Source organism: Populus trichocarpa, chromosome 4, assembly GCF_000002775.5.
Source record: "Populus trichocarpa isolate Nisqually-1 chromosome 4, P.trichocarpa_v4.1, whole genome shotgun sequence".
NCBI lineage: Eukaryota > Viridiplantae > Streptophyta > Magnoliopsida > Malpighiales > Salicaceae > Populus > Populus trichocarpa.
This window is the reverse complement of record NC_037288.2, coordinates 867,642-881,893: the sequence shown is the minus strand read 5'-3', so window position 1 is coordinate 881,893 and position 14,252 is coordinate 867,642. Positions and strand designations below refer to the sequence as shown.

The 14,252-nt window shown below is 29.2% G+C and overlaps 1 protein-coding gene across 1 annotated transcript; it reads left to right on the top strand.

Moving 5' to 3' along the window:
• Positions 1–10,566: 10,566 nt before the first annotated feature.
• On the top strand, positions 10,567–11,808 carry LOC7479049 (uncharacterized). The gene has a single exon (XM_002305534.4). The coding sequence runs from the start codon at positions 10,735–10,737 to the stop codon at positions 11,314–11,316; it is 582 nt and encodes a 193-aa protein (XP_002305570.1). The 5' UTR covers positions 10,567–10,734; the 3' UTR covers positions 11,317–11,808.
• The last annotated feature ends 2,444 nt before the right edge of the window (positions 11,809–14,252 follow it).

The following is a 14,252-nucleotide window of genomic DNA, read 5'->3' as shown; positions in this document are numbered from 1 at the left end:
AGATGCCTTTGTTTCTGCATTTAATTACAAGACAATTAACACATCATACAAGTCATATGATTACATCTCCTTCACATGAAAAGCACCAGCTCAACATTTTTTCCAGGAAAGTTCATGTCTTCACTGCGTTTAGGCTGCCACTTTTGATTACAAACTGTGGAGATTGAATGTCACCGTTGACAACTTGAGGGAATTGACTGTAACTTCGTACATACCCTCTCAAGAAGGGCCCCAGTTAGCAAGTACAAGTTTCCATATCAACGAGCCACCGAGTTTGCCATATTAGCCACATAAGTTGCTTCATCTCTGGCTTGGCATGGAAGAGACCACAGACCGGTGGGGATGATTGCTTAATGACTTTTATGTGGACCTTGAGGTGCAGGGGTTTAAGACTATGGTAACCATTATTTTTAAAATATATATTAAAATAATATTTTTTTAAATTTTATTTTTAATATTAACACAACAAAATAATATAATTATTTTAAAATAATATTAACTTTAGAATTATAAAACTTAGTCTAACATATTAATTTAGTTATGATATGTTGATCTAAAAACTAGTTCAAAATAAACTATGAAAACTCGAAGTTTACATGAAAAAAACATGGTTGATCTATGAACCGTCAAAAACAGTTTAACTTTTTTAAAAAAACAAATACTATATTGTTTTGACTTTAAAAAAAAAAACCCATGAGGTTTGAATCATAATAATAACTAAAGCATAACAACTACATGAGGATTGAATGGTAGTGGAAAATGTACAAAGAAAGAGCAAAATGTATCTTAAACCCTAGGGTTGGTCAACCCTCTCAAATTTATGACCACTAGATCTCAAAAGCACCACACGAACAATCCCATGTAAAAAGCAGAAAAGGGTGTTGAGGTGTGGTTCGCTTCTCTTATCATCAAGACTTTACTATTAGATCCTTTTTGGATGGTAGGAAATGGATTCTTTTGTATAATGATTCATGAGCTCTTGATAAGTTGATTTGTGTGCTTTGTGTGCTTTTACTTGGATCCCACACAACTATGTATTCAACTCATAATCCCAGTTAGTGAAGCGTGTTATGCCGTGATTGGTTATTAAAAAAAAGTCTATTATTTGGTTTTGGTAGTGCCGCCAATCGTGTGGTTGGCCACGTTACCAAACGGGTACTAAGATTAAAGTGCTAAGCACTTGTAAATTCTACTTGACTATAAATTCTTCATTAAAAATAAAAACAAAATAATAATAATTGCGGTTGTTCGATTATTTATCGAATTAGCTAGGTGAATTGTGCTCCTTCGAGGGCCAGAAAAAAGAGAGAAAAAAACAATGTAAAGCAGACGTAGGAGTGTTTTTTTTATATAAAAAAATAATGTTAAATGATAAAAAAAAACATGTTAACCCGTGTTATACCATTAAACTCATGACCCGAGTCATTTGATTAAAAGCAATAAATTTTAAAAAAAAATTAAAGCTCAATCCTCAACAAACCAAATGTTGAAGAATGAAATTGAAAAACAAAATCTACCATGCAAAAGGTTTTAAAAAACAATTGCAGTTATAAGCTAAAAAAAGATCTAAGTCTGCTCGAGTCAACTCATCAAAGCTCTAGGTCATGTTATAACCTGCAAAAAAAAATTAAAAAAATCATAAAACCTAATTTTTTAAAAAAATTTGAATTATGAGATGGAAAAAAAATAAGTCCAAAAAAATATTTATGTCACCCCTTGTTAGATTATAAAACCTTTGCCCCGAGCTTTGATTGGAATCACCAAATATGAAAAAACAACAAATGTCAATTCTCAACTAATTAAATATTTAATGATGAAATTAAAAAAAATCAATAACTCAAAAGGATCCCAAAGAAAAAAAGTAACTAAAAGGAAGAAAAAAAGGTTGGGGGGTCCTACCTAGGTTAACCTGCAAAATTTATAGGCTATATTATAAGATCGAGATAACCCTATAAAAAGGTAAACAAAGAAAATCATGAAGCCTATTTTTTTATATATAAAAACATCAACGTCGAGTAATGAAATTGAAAAAGAAAATAAGTCCATAATAAAAAGATGGGAACTCATGTTTGCTCATAAAACTCGCGACCTGGACCATTTGATTGGAAGCATCAAAATTGAAAAAACCGTGAATCCCAAACCTTAAAAGAATGAGGATGAAATTTAAAACAAATTCAATCACAATAAAAATAGTAATTAAAAAAATGAGGATCAACTTTGAAAAAAAACAAATGAGAGAGTGGATAATCTTGGATTGAAGGGATAAATTGAAAATAAAAATCAATTTTACAAAAGAACTAAAAGAAGAAAACACCCAAAAAAAATAAGAACTAATATTTTTTTAAAAAAAAAATAACAAACTGAATATTTTAATTAAAGGATGGAATTGAATACAATTGAAAGTATATAAAAGAGATAAGAGGAAAATGAAAAAAAATACCAGGATCAAATTTGAAAAAATAAAAAATTTAAATTGAATAATGAAATTGAAAAATAAAACAAAAAATTACAAAAAGGTCAAGGGCAAAAATAACAAATCAAAAGAATGAAGGCACGGCGAAATATAATTTTTCATCACCGTATGACACTACATGCACCATCGAAGCATGACGGAACCATTCCATGTGCTTTCGCGTGACTGACATGTGTCTGATAGATTTTAAAATTTAATAATTTTTAATTAATGCAAAATATTAATTTACTTATCTACTAATCTGCTTATAACATAAAAACCAACATGAAAATCTGAAAATGACCCCAAGAAAGCCTAATTATTTTTTTATTTCAAGGGTAAGATAGTAATTTAATTGTGCAAAAAAAATTGAAACCTAAAAAAAAACCTTAGCAACCAATTATCTAATTTTTGCTTTTAAATGCAATGAATGTATTTCATTGTTCTAAAAAAAGTGTTCTCGCTTTTTACCCTCCATTGAAAACGAAAATGATAAATGAATTACATAGAGAAGTCTATTTTACCCCTGATTTTAATTTTCTAGACTGATTTGATGAATGACAAAATTATCAGTTCACTATTACAATTCATAATAATAAATGTCTAATGATATATTGTTTTTCTCGCACCATGTATATTTTGTTAATAGTGTTAAGATATGGATTCTTATATTTTAGTTCTTAGTTTAATTTTCATTGTATGTCTTAAGAAATTTTTATATTAACATATTAACCTGTTTTATTCTTTATTATTTTGTACTTTAATTGATTCTTGATTTAAATATAGAAGAATTCCTCGATTTTAATTCAATTCAATGCAATGAATATTTTATTTTTATATTAAAAAATAACTGGTTTTTTTCTGTTCTTGCAGAAATGATGAGAAATCCAATTTGGCTTAAGTGATAAATAGTATAAATGATTCTCAGATCAAAACAACAATTGATATTATCAAATATATTCCAGGATGTTATCATTTTTAATGTTTGACTTACATCATGCATTAATGTTCTTTATTCAAATAGGAAATTTTCTATGTTACTTTAAACATTTAAACATTAAGGAGGTGTAACTATTTAAAAAATAATAATAAATTGAGTTTTTAACTAGTTCAACTTCATCAAATCGGATTATTCTTTTTTCAAAATCCAAGTTAATTAAGGATCGAGCCATACATGTGTGATTTTCAAATTTAATTCCACCTAAATTATAAAGTAGGGTTGAACTTCAACCTTATAAGCTCTTTATTTAAAAAAAAAAAAAAAAAAAACCTTGGCAACTCACTCGCTATTATCATAGGTTAAGGCTACAATCTTCTTGTAACATGAAACGTCTAGATCATCTTGAAAATGTAAATAGAACAGGATAATGCACTGTTCATGATGGAGATATGGATTGCTCTAGATTTAATTAATGCTCTAATATGTGTATAATGCAATCACTACACAGAATTAGTGGGATGATCTCTTATTGCTTAATGATCGATTAATAGCAGCTAAAACTTAAATTTAGGCTCTATATTATTAGGAATGAAGTTAATTACTCCATAGCAATGTTTCATTTAATGATAATATAAACTATTAATTTAATCTTGTAATTCTCCATGTTTCATAGGGTAAATTTTATAATGCTACTATGTATTATTTAATCTTTTTTAGCTTGATAATTTTTAATTATATCCTTTACGGGTTTGTTTGTTATTTACATTATCATTTTGGGTTTATTTTCGATAAGAAATTATGAAAAAAGGTATTTTTTTGTGAATATATGATTAAAAATTTATGATTTTATCTTAAACCTGATTAATTATGTTGTTAGAAACTAAATCTTGAACTAAGAAAAAGACAGGTGAAGATACTCTTATCGTTAAAAAAAATAAATTAATATAGCTAAAACATTATTTAAAAAAAAAAACAATTCTTAACATAAAGATAGATTTTAGACTTTATATAATTATCTCAACAATTTTATATATATATATATATATATATATATATATATATATGAAGAGATGACAACGTGATTGGCTACATTAACAAATATGCTCTAAAATTTGAGTACTTTTAACCATTTGCAATCATAGTCAAATATATTTAAAAAATAGGTAAAATCATAGATATGTTATTTGGATTAAAGACTAATCCAAACAAATTTAAATCATTAGATTAAATCAATTATTTTTATTAAAATAATATCATTTTATTATTTAAAAAATCTGGTGTTGATTATCAAATTTAAATATCAAATTAATTAAACAATTAAAAATTATTGAATATCGTAGCTAAGTATCAAGGGTTTTTTTTAGTGAAATCCCATGTCCAGCCAAATCTAACATCTAACGGTAAAATGTGGACTTAAAACAGGTAACTTTATGGGAAGTAAAATTTTCCAGCTGGAATTCACAACCTTGCAATGAAACCAAAGAAAAGCGTTGACCGACACGTATCTCTAAGGTCACAATCCAACCGACTCATTCTGATTTGAGCTGAGAAGACACTCACTTTACCTACCTCCCTGGCCCTGGCCTAACCCATGAGTGCCCTAGCAAACCCAAAACATAAAAACCTAGGGATTTGTTTTTTTCTTTTTAAAAAATAGAATATTAAATTAAAAGTTTGTACATAATAACTTTAGAGAAAAGATACAATTTTATGTTATCACGTTTTAAAATAAAATAGCAATGTTTAAATATATCACGTTTAAATAACTTTAGAGAAAAAATATAATTTTTATGTTTAATATATCATGTTTTTTAAATGTGATAATTTAGTTAATCTTTTAATTTAAAAGTCAATTGGTTGATTCAGTTTATTAATCTTTTAATATATTTTATAAGTCAATACATATATTCAACTTATAGAATAAAAAATAAACTCAAACTAAAATCTTAAATAATTATTAATCACACAGTAGTTGTCATCTATTTTCCAGTGTCAATAATATAGTCGAGCTTATAATAACAAGTGTTTCTGAGCAGTTAGGTGTGGATCTATCACAATTAGATAAAAATTTGCCACATATAGATTATGTGGATGATCTAGCAAAAGTATTTATGGATCATTGAGATAAGTCTACGTCCAAAAAGAAATCTGGTCGCACTAGACCAGAATGATGGCTCAAAAGGACCATGACTTTTAATCAAACCAAAATGATGGAATCGCTGCTCTAATCGTCAAATCTTTAGATTTTAAAAATCTCACTTTGAGACCTTGATTTTGACAGTTTTATGATTTTTCTTTTGAGTTGGTCGACCAATTTAACTGAATATTATAAATTGATCGATTGATTAGTCTTAAATTTAATTATGTTGTTTAGAAATGTGATATTTAATCAAATATCTCAATTCACAACCATAATATTCAAAGGTGTGTTATTCGACCAAAACTTTATGCTACTATGTTAATTCACTATTTTGTTTTTATTTTGTACGTTAATTACCTAATTTATCCAAAAACTAAAGTAAATTATCATTATGGATAGCCTAGCAGAAACATTTATTGACCAGTGAGACAAATCTAGATCTAAAAGGAAGTCTAGTCATGTTAGAGCAGAATGATAGCTCAAAAGGATCATGACTTTTGATCCAACTGGATAGAATGATGGAGTCGCTCCTCTAACCATTAAATCTTTAGATTTTAAAAATCTCGCTCCGAGATCTTAATTTTAACAATTTTGTGATTTTTCTTTTGAGTCAGTTGACCAGTTTATCTGAACATTATGAACAGATCGACCAATTAATCATGAATTTAATTGATGTCATTCAAAAACACGATATTTAATTAAATGTCCCAATTCACAACCGCAACATTCATAAATGTACTATTTCACTAAAACCTTTTGCTACTATGTTAATTTACCATTTTTATTTATTTTGTATGTTAATTTCCCAATTTATTCAAAAACTAGAGTAAGTAAATTATCATTTAGTCACTGAATTATGAACATAATCATAAGCTTTAGTCTCTTATGTTTGAAAACATATAACGTTGTCCTTTAACTTGTATTATCTTATTAAAACTTGGTTTTACAGGCTACTATAAGGACCAATACAAAAAATCATTTTTCCTTCAAGGAATTTTTTATTCTCGACCAGTTTAACTCTCTGAAAACAAAAAATTAACTCTCCAAATTTTTGAAGTTTTTTTAATAGTTTTTAATATGATGATGTTAAAAATAAAATAAAATTAAAAAAAATTATTTTAATATATTTTTTTAAAAAAATACTTTTAAAAAAACCCTACATTACAATACCGAGAACATGCTCAAACATTTTCAAACCACACCGCAAAGAAAAACGCAATTTCTTCTCACACTAGTTAGCTACCACCGCACCCTGAGCTGCGAGAGAAACTGCGTCGTGAGATTGCATTGTGAGTTGTATTGTCATTGAGTAATTAGAGAGGATAAGGTTTTACTGAAATCTGTGACAATTGGTCTATCCAATCAACTTTCTCCATCGTTCCCAATCAGAATCCACCTTGAAAAGTTTGCTGGCTGCTGCTTCACACTTTCTCACACTAGTTAGCTACCACTGCACCCTGAGCTGCGAGAGAAACTGCGTCGTGAGATTGCGGTGTGAGTTGTATTGCCATTGAGTAATTAGAGAGGATAAGGTTTTACTGAAATCTGTGTCAATTGGTCTATCCAATCAACTTTCGCCATCGTTCCCAATCAGAATCCAGCCTTTTCTTTGCTTACAACAAAGGAGATGACACTAGTAAATTTGTTTATTGAAATGCTTGGTGTTTCGTGCATGTATCTGATCATTCTATACAAAACGCAACACTTCGCTTTTATTGGTATTTAAATCCAACTACACCATCGACTTTTCTGGTTTAACACCTTGATTAAGCTTGTAATAGTAAATTTCTTAGATCAACGTGTCCAGATCATGACAGGTTTAACGAATCCGATGAAAACCCCAAAGTTCAATTTTCAAGCTTTTTTTAATATAATATTTTTGTTTTTTAATAAATTCTTTTCACCAAAAACTTTTAAATGTTTTTAAAAAATCTACATTACAGCTACAGTCAAAACGCAATCTCTAAATCATATTAACAGGGGCAAATTGGGTAATTAGGATATAAAATAAAAATGAATGGTGAATTAACAATACAGGCAAAATATTTTGGCAAAATAACATATTTTTAATGTTGAAATAATAAACCGTAATATTTCTCAAATATCACGGTTCAAAAATATAATATTTTTTCAAAAATAACATATATTGACTTATATAATATATTCAAAAGAAAAGGTTGATAAAATATATATACTTTTTACAATGATATTATTTGCCAATTCTTTTAACTTCTATTTTTTTTTTTTTTGAAAAAAACAAAACTTAACAGTTAATATGTGTACAAGACAGACGAAAAACAGTTATGTCCTTATCTCATAGTCTGATTTTTTCCTCACTTTTGCTGTCAAGTCTCTTTCAATCTAATTCCTTTCAAGCCAGGTTCTGTACCCTCACGAAACACACACACACATCTCTCTCTCTCTCTGTATATGTGAGTACTACTGCTTGATACTGAGGAGCGGACCACTCTCCTCCATGGGTGGTAAGTTATGATACGATAAAGACTTTTGTTCTATTGGTTTTGCTCTTACAACAATCAAAGCCAACCTTCCAGTACTGGCTGCTGCTACTAGTTTCTGTGGGCGTTTGGATTTCTAGCACCTGTAGAGTGCGCCATTTCCATGAGGTTACAAAAGAGAGTATTATTTGGTGGCAACTAACTTTAAGAATCTAATCAAAACCCATCACTATTTTTATATGTGTTCTTTCAAGATTGTTTGTTTTCTTTTGCTGATTTCTGGGTTAATGTATGTATGTAGACAAAACATATGAAAATCCTACTGCTTGCTGTCGTTTCCCTTGCCTTTGCTGTACAGGTCTGATGTCACTGGAGTGCCTGTGACCTTCTCTGGATCTATTCTATTTTAGCCACAGAATAAAGGAGAGGTCTTTCCAAAGGTTCTCTTCTTTTGTCCTAGTTGAGTTCTATGCGTCACCCCCGTCTGTCTTTAGATTATCTTTTCAAAACATCTTTGCTTCTTTTGGAGGGTCTTGAAACAAAGCTAAGGTAGAGATTCTCCTGCACAACTCTCTCTCTCTCTGCTTCCCTACACAAAGGGCCCTCTTTTGTTTTCTCTTTTGGTGAGTTATTTGATCCTGTTTTTTAAATCATTTTTCACTTGATTTGTTCATTTAAAAAAATTAAAATTGATTCAATACATTTTTATATTATAAATTATAAATAAAGCTAAAATGATAGGAAAATACTATTTCCTCACACCCATGAATTACGATAGTTATCTATATGTTGGTTTTTTTTTTGGCTTTTTTTTCTTTAATTATTGATTTTTGTTAAGTTCTTATATGATATGTTTATGAAGATTTAGAATTGATAATTTATTTTAATTTATTTTTTATATGATTATTTTAATATAAAAAAATCTCAGCATCAAGCTAATATCATAGAGATATTTTAGTATCGCAATATGATCTATTTTTAAAAAAATTTAGTTAAATAAAAAATTATTTTTTTAAAAAATTAGGTTAATAAGTTTTGTGGAGTCAATGACCGATTTGCGAGTTTGATGAAAAACCCTGGTTATCTCAATTTGCGAGTTTAGCAGGGTATTTTTTTTAATTGAACTCGATTATGTTGTTGTCTATTTTTTTTATTATATAATTAAAAAAATAGTTTTGAAAAAAAACATGTTATTAAATTTAAGAAAGTCTATGGATCTGTTAACAGGTATGATGAATTTAACTTTTTTTAATAAATTCATTTTTTTTTCAATTTCATCATTTAATATTGAACTAATTGAGAATTTAGTTTCATAATTTGTTTCGTTTTGCTTTCTATGAGGTTATCATAATCTTAAAAAAAATCCCAATATTGGTTTAACGCTTGATTTTGTGATCATGTATTTTTGTTATCATATAGTTAAAAAAGCAATAGTTTAGAACAAAATAAGTTATTAATCCCAATAAAGTCCATTACTTGATTTGTAGGTTTGACAAGTTGACTAGATTATCCATTTCACGGGTTTAGTGAGTTTACCCATCATACCTGATTTGTTTTTTTTAGTTTCTGATCCTTTAATTTTTCTAATTACTTTTTTAATTTCACTCTTATTCAATATCAGATTGGTTGAGAAATAAAATTCATGGTTTATTTTTTTATTTTCTATAGGATTATCACGATTGCAAATAAATATATTTTTTTAGAGTTGATACTTGATTTTGAAAACATCTAATGTTATCATAAAATTAAACAAAAATAATTTATAAAAACAACAAAGTTATTAAACCCATTAAAATTCATAATTCAGGTCGCATAGTGACCAAGATCGATCCAATGTAGCATCGTCTTAATATAAAAAAAACATTGTCTTAAAGTTTTTTTAAAAGCTATGTGATGTTTTTATTGGTTGTTCAAGTTATTTTTAGATACATTAAATTAAATAATTCACTTGGGATCAACTTTCACGAGGTTTAATTCAAAACTCAAGCTCGGCAAAGAGCCGAGTTAACAGGTTTCAAGATCAAACTGCTTAATTAAATTTAATGATATTGCAAAAAAAAAAATTCTATTAATATTTATTTTAAGTTTAAAAGAAAAATAATTCGATCCTATATTGAATTTGAATTAGATGTAAATTAGGTTCTGGATCAATTCATAGTGTTGTTACCGTTTTAGATCTTCCAAAATCATTCCCACATGAAACCCAAATCCTTTTTTTTTTCTTATCATTCGATAAAAAGATTTGTTCTCTTTTTTTTTAAAAAAAAAAACAAATAAAAATTTATTTTTCGATTCATCATTAAAGTCGAATAGAGTGAATAAATTTGTCAAAACTTCTTTTTCTTCTATTATGATCACGCAATTGATAAGATAAATTTAAAAAATAATTTTTTATTCAAGAAAAATATCTTATTGGAAATGTTTATATTTTATAATTTTAATATACTAATATTAAAAATAAAAAAAATATTTTAATAAATTTTCAATTAAAAATATTAAAAATACCCGCATCGGGTACGCTATCAAACACATAAATTTATTAATATCAAAACCAAACAGAAGACAGCACTAACTAATAGTTAAATCCCAAAAAAACAAAGAAAAAGAATCCTCTCTTTACCTCATTTATTTATATTGAGTGAAGAAGCCCTCCTTTTTATTTTTGCTCAAGACCTCTCTTCCTCGTCTGTTTTGATTTCTAAAATACTGACTTTGATTCCATTTCTTGTCGTTTTTAGTAGTTATGGCAGATTGGTGTGGTGTCTTGGGTAAGGGAAGTATTACTGTTGGTGGCTATGGAAGGAGATCAATGAGAGATGAAGATTTTGAAGAAGAAGATGTTTGGTCAGTCGTGAAGGAGATGGGAGATTCAAGTTCTAACTCCAAGTACCCTTCTTCAGGTCCTTCCTTTTCTTCTGCATGGCATCTACCTAGTACGGCTCCAAGAATGATCCCAGCAACAAAGACAACAGCTACAAACCATGGAGGCAAAGCAGCTCAACAGCAGTCATCAGCTCCTGTGAACATCCCTGATTGGTCAAAAATTTATGGGAAAGATTCAAGGGATATTATGGCTTCATGGGTTGATGACCATAATGGTATTGCTTATGGTGATGGAGATGATCATGTCAATGATGATGTTGATGATTGTGATGAAGATGGTGATGATGGCATAGTGCCTCCACACGAGTGGTTAGCTAGGAAGCTTGCAAGGAGTCAAATCTCTTCGTTCTCTGTGTGTGAAGGGATTGGAAGGACACTCAAAGGGAGAGATCTTAGTAAAGTAAGAAATGCTATTTTGACAAAAACTGGTTTTCTAGAGTAAAAAAGTGTTCTTAAAACCACTCTTCAAAACCAAGTTTACTGTCGTCTCCTCCCTCTAATCATCATAATAATCTAGTTCATCACCACCATCAAATCATCATCATCATCATCATCAATTTTTGTCATCTTGTAAAATAGGGTCCCATGATCCCATGAAGTACTCTTTCTTTAGCTGCTGCTTATATTAACTATCAAATCCAATATGGTGTATGTTATGTACCAGGGAGGGAGTAGAAAGTAGAAGTCAGAGCTGCCCTTTTTGTTGTGTGGTCTCTAGGAAGAGAGGAAAATTGAAAAGTAAAAAAAAAAAAAACCTTTGGCAGCCTCTAAGATTTTGCCTGGTAACTTGGTAGAATTTTGTGTTTCGAGTAATGCAGTGAGATTTGAAAGAGGATTAGTTTAATCTTCTTACCTCTTTGCTTTTGGCTGCTAATGCTTTACACCTGTTTCATGCCTTCTCTTATTACTTAAAATCTTGCTCTTGTTTCCTTTATGACTTTGATTTGGTCATTTACTTACAAGAAGATTTATATATTGGTTTGTGCTGTTAGCTGGACAGATGAGGCCTGCATGCAAGTGCAAGTGCGTGAACTATCTTTTCTCCTGTGTATTGGTTGATAAAATCTTTTAGCATTCTATGAGACTCCGTTTGGGAATGTGCAGCCGAAACGAGGGCGCAGCTGCGGTTGCCCCCGCGCCCCTTTCCCAAACGTCTTGATCATTTCTATGATCGAAAAGAGTTCAAGATAGAAAAGGGATTGCCTTTTCATCGTGTAACTTCACTGTCAAGTATTTCTAAAATCCATTCCAATCGGATCAAGGGGCCACCAGCATAAAGTTCAAGAAAATAATCGTATTCTTGCATGCTAACATTAATGGTATCAGAATCTGGAACAAGATGTCAATGACATTTACAATTCATAGATCCCCACATCTCCACCAGAATACAGAAGCCTTTAACCCCTTTTTCCGACAGGAATATCGATTATTTTCTTCGCAAAATTCTCCATTCCCTTCACTTACCACCTCTACCATTGATCACATGCTGAGCACCCTCCAATACTTTCAAGGACCACTTCAAAAAAAAAAACTTTCTGCCATTGCCTTGAATCCACACAAAAGTGTTCCTGATTATAAATAATACAAGTGGTTCTTGAGTGTTGATTAATTCACCCTCCAACTCTTGTCTCAATATTGCTTCGTGATCATAAGTTCCATCTCCAATATCGTTTCCCTTTTATGATATTGCTATCTTCTTTACACATTGGCAAACTAAAGGTGTAACACCTATACGCTAGCATAAAAAAAACACTAAACTTAAACCTTTGTTCGAATGGATATTCTGTTGCACAAAAGTACAAAATCCTAACTTGTTGCCCCGTGATTTTATCTTTCCATTGATGCTTTGTTAAAGGGTGGAAGGTGCTAGTTTGTGCTTGTATTACTTCATTCACCATTAAAATTCTCCTCTCTTCTTTGATTTCTTAAATTCGTATACTGAGAACATTACGATCAAGAAGATTTATTCTATTAAAAGATATTCGAACGATGTAAAAGAAATTGTAAATCTAAGATCGTTCGAATAGAGGGAATTAGTCTAAATTAGCATGCAAGTTAATTCAAGAATATCATTCTTATTAAACCGGAAAATTAATAAAGTTATTGTTAAAGCCATGATATGTGTTTCTTGTTACAGCTAAAACATGAACTATTGGAGACAAAAACAGCCCATGTTACATCATTTGTCATGCTTGTGTCGTCTGTGTTACTTCTAGTTCAACTGCTATGAAAAAAAAAAAACAAAACAAAACAAAAGGCAAAATTTGTAGCTTTTTTAATGCTCTAGAGATGAGAAGAGGTGTAGCCCACAACCAATTTTGCCAAAATATTTGCAATAAGCCCAATTTGTTTCCAGAACCAAGCCAGCGATATTAGAATTTTTTTTCAAATTTAATTTTAATCTTCTATACTCGGATCAACCCTTTTTTTTTGGGTTATGTTATTAATGTGTTTGTTGACTTTTTTTATATATATAATTATAAGCTTGTTGACTTTATTTTACTTTTGTTTCACGCAAATAATAGACGGCCTAGATTATAGAAGGTTTAGTGCTTCTCTTCTTTTTTATATTTCAAAAAAGCAGTCCCCATATATTTAATACATTTCACTTCAACCCATGTAAGATCAATTTTTTTATGTTAGCCACGCATATAGTTTCAGAGAGGTTTTAAAAACTCTAAATATCTACAAAATATGGGTTCGCTTTCAACTTTTATGGGATAATGGTTAAAGAAGTTTGTTCATTTCCTCGATCTTCTATGTTCAAATTGGGGGTTAACACCAAGAAATCTTTAAGATGTTTTGAGAATATAAAAAATATATATACATTAGAGAATTTGAAAACTATAAGATTAATATTGATAAATTATAACCTTGAAGGACTGAAATCGAACATTTCTTAAATTATAGAGATTAAAACATAATTCTCTATTTGCAAATTGGGATAATTACACTAGAAGTATACTAACTTTCTAACTTTTCTCAATTGAGTTCATGAACTTTAATCTTTTTATTTTAATACACCGTTTTTTTTTATTGATTGTGTCAATCAATTACTTCCATCAAATTTTAATTTCTAATTTGTTTTTTTTCTTTTGTAGTAGGAGTACTGCTCAACATAATATTATATTTAATAAATGAAAAGGTTTTAAATTAAAATAAATCCTTTTAAAAAAATAATAATAAGTTAATAGCAAGCTATCTATATTCTACATCAAGCCTATAAATTATTTAAAGATTAATTAAAATAAATAGATAAATTATAAATAACCATTAAAATATTTATTATAGATATTATGTGATTGAAAAATAAAAAAAATTGTTGATTTTTTAAGAAGTACCAAAATCAGTGCACCAAAAAAACAAATTAAACCCCAT

What these genes read in the sequence shown, in the direction of transcription:
- LOC7479049 (XM_002305534.4), top strand. Translation starts at nt 10,735, where the DNA reads ATGGCAGATTGGTGTGGTGTCTTGGGTAAGGGAAGTATTACTGTTGGT.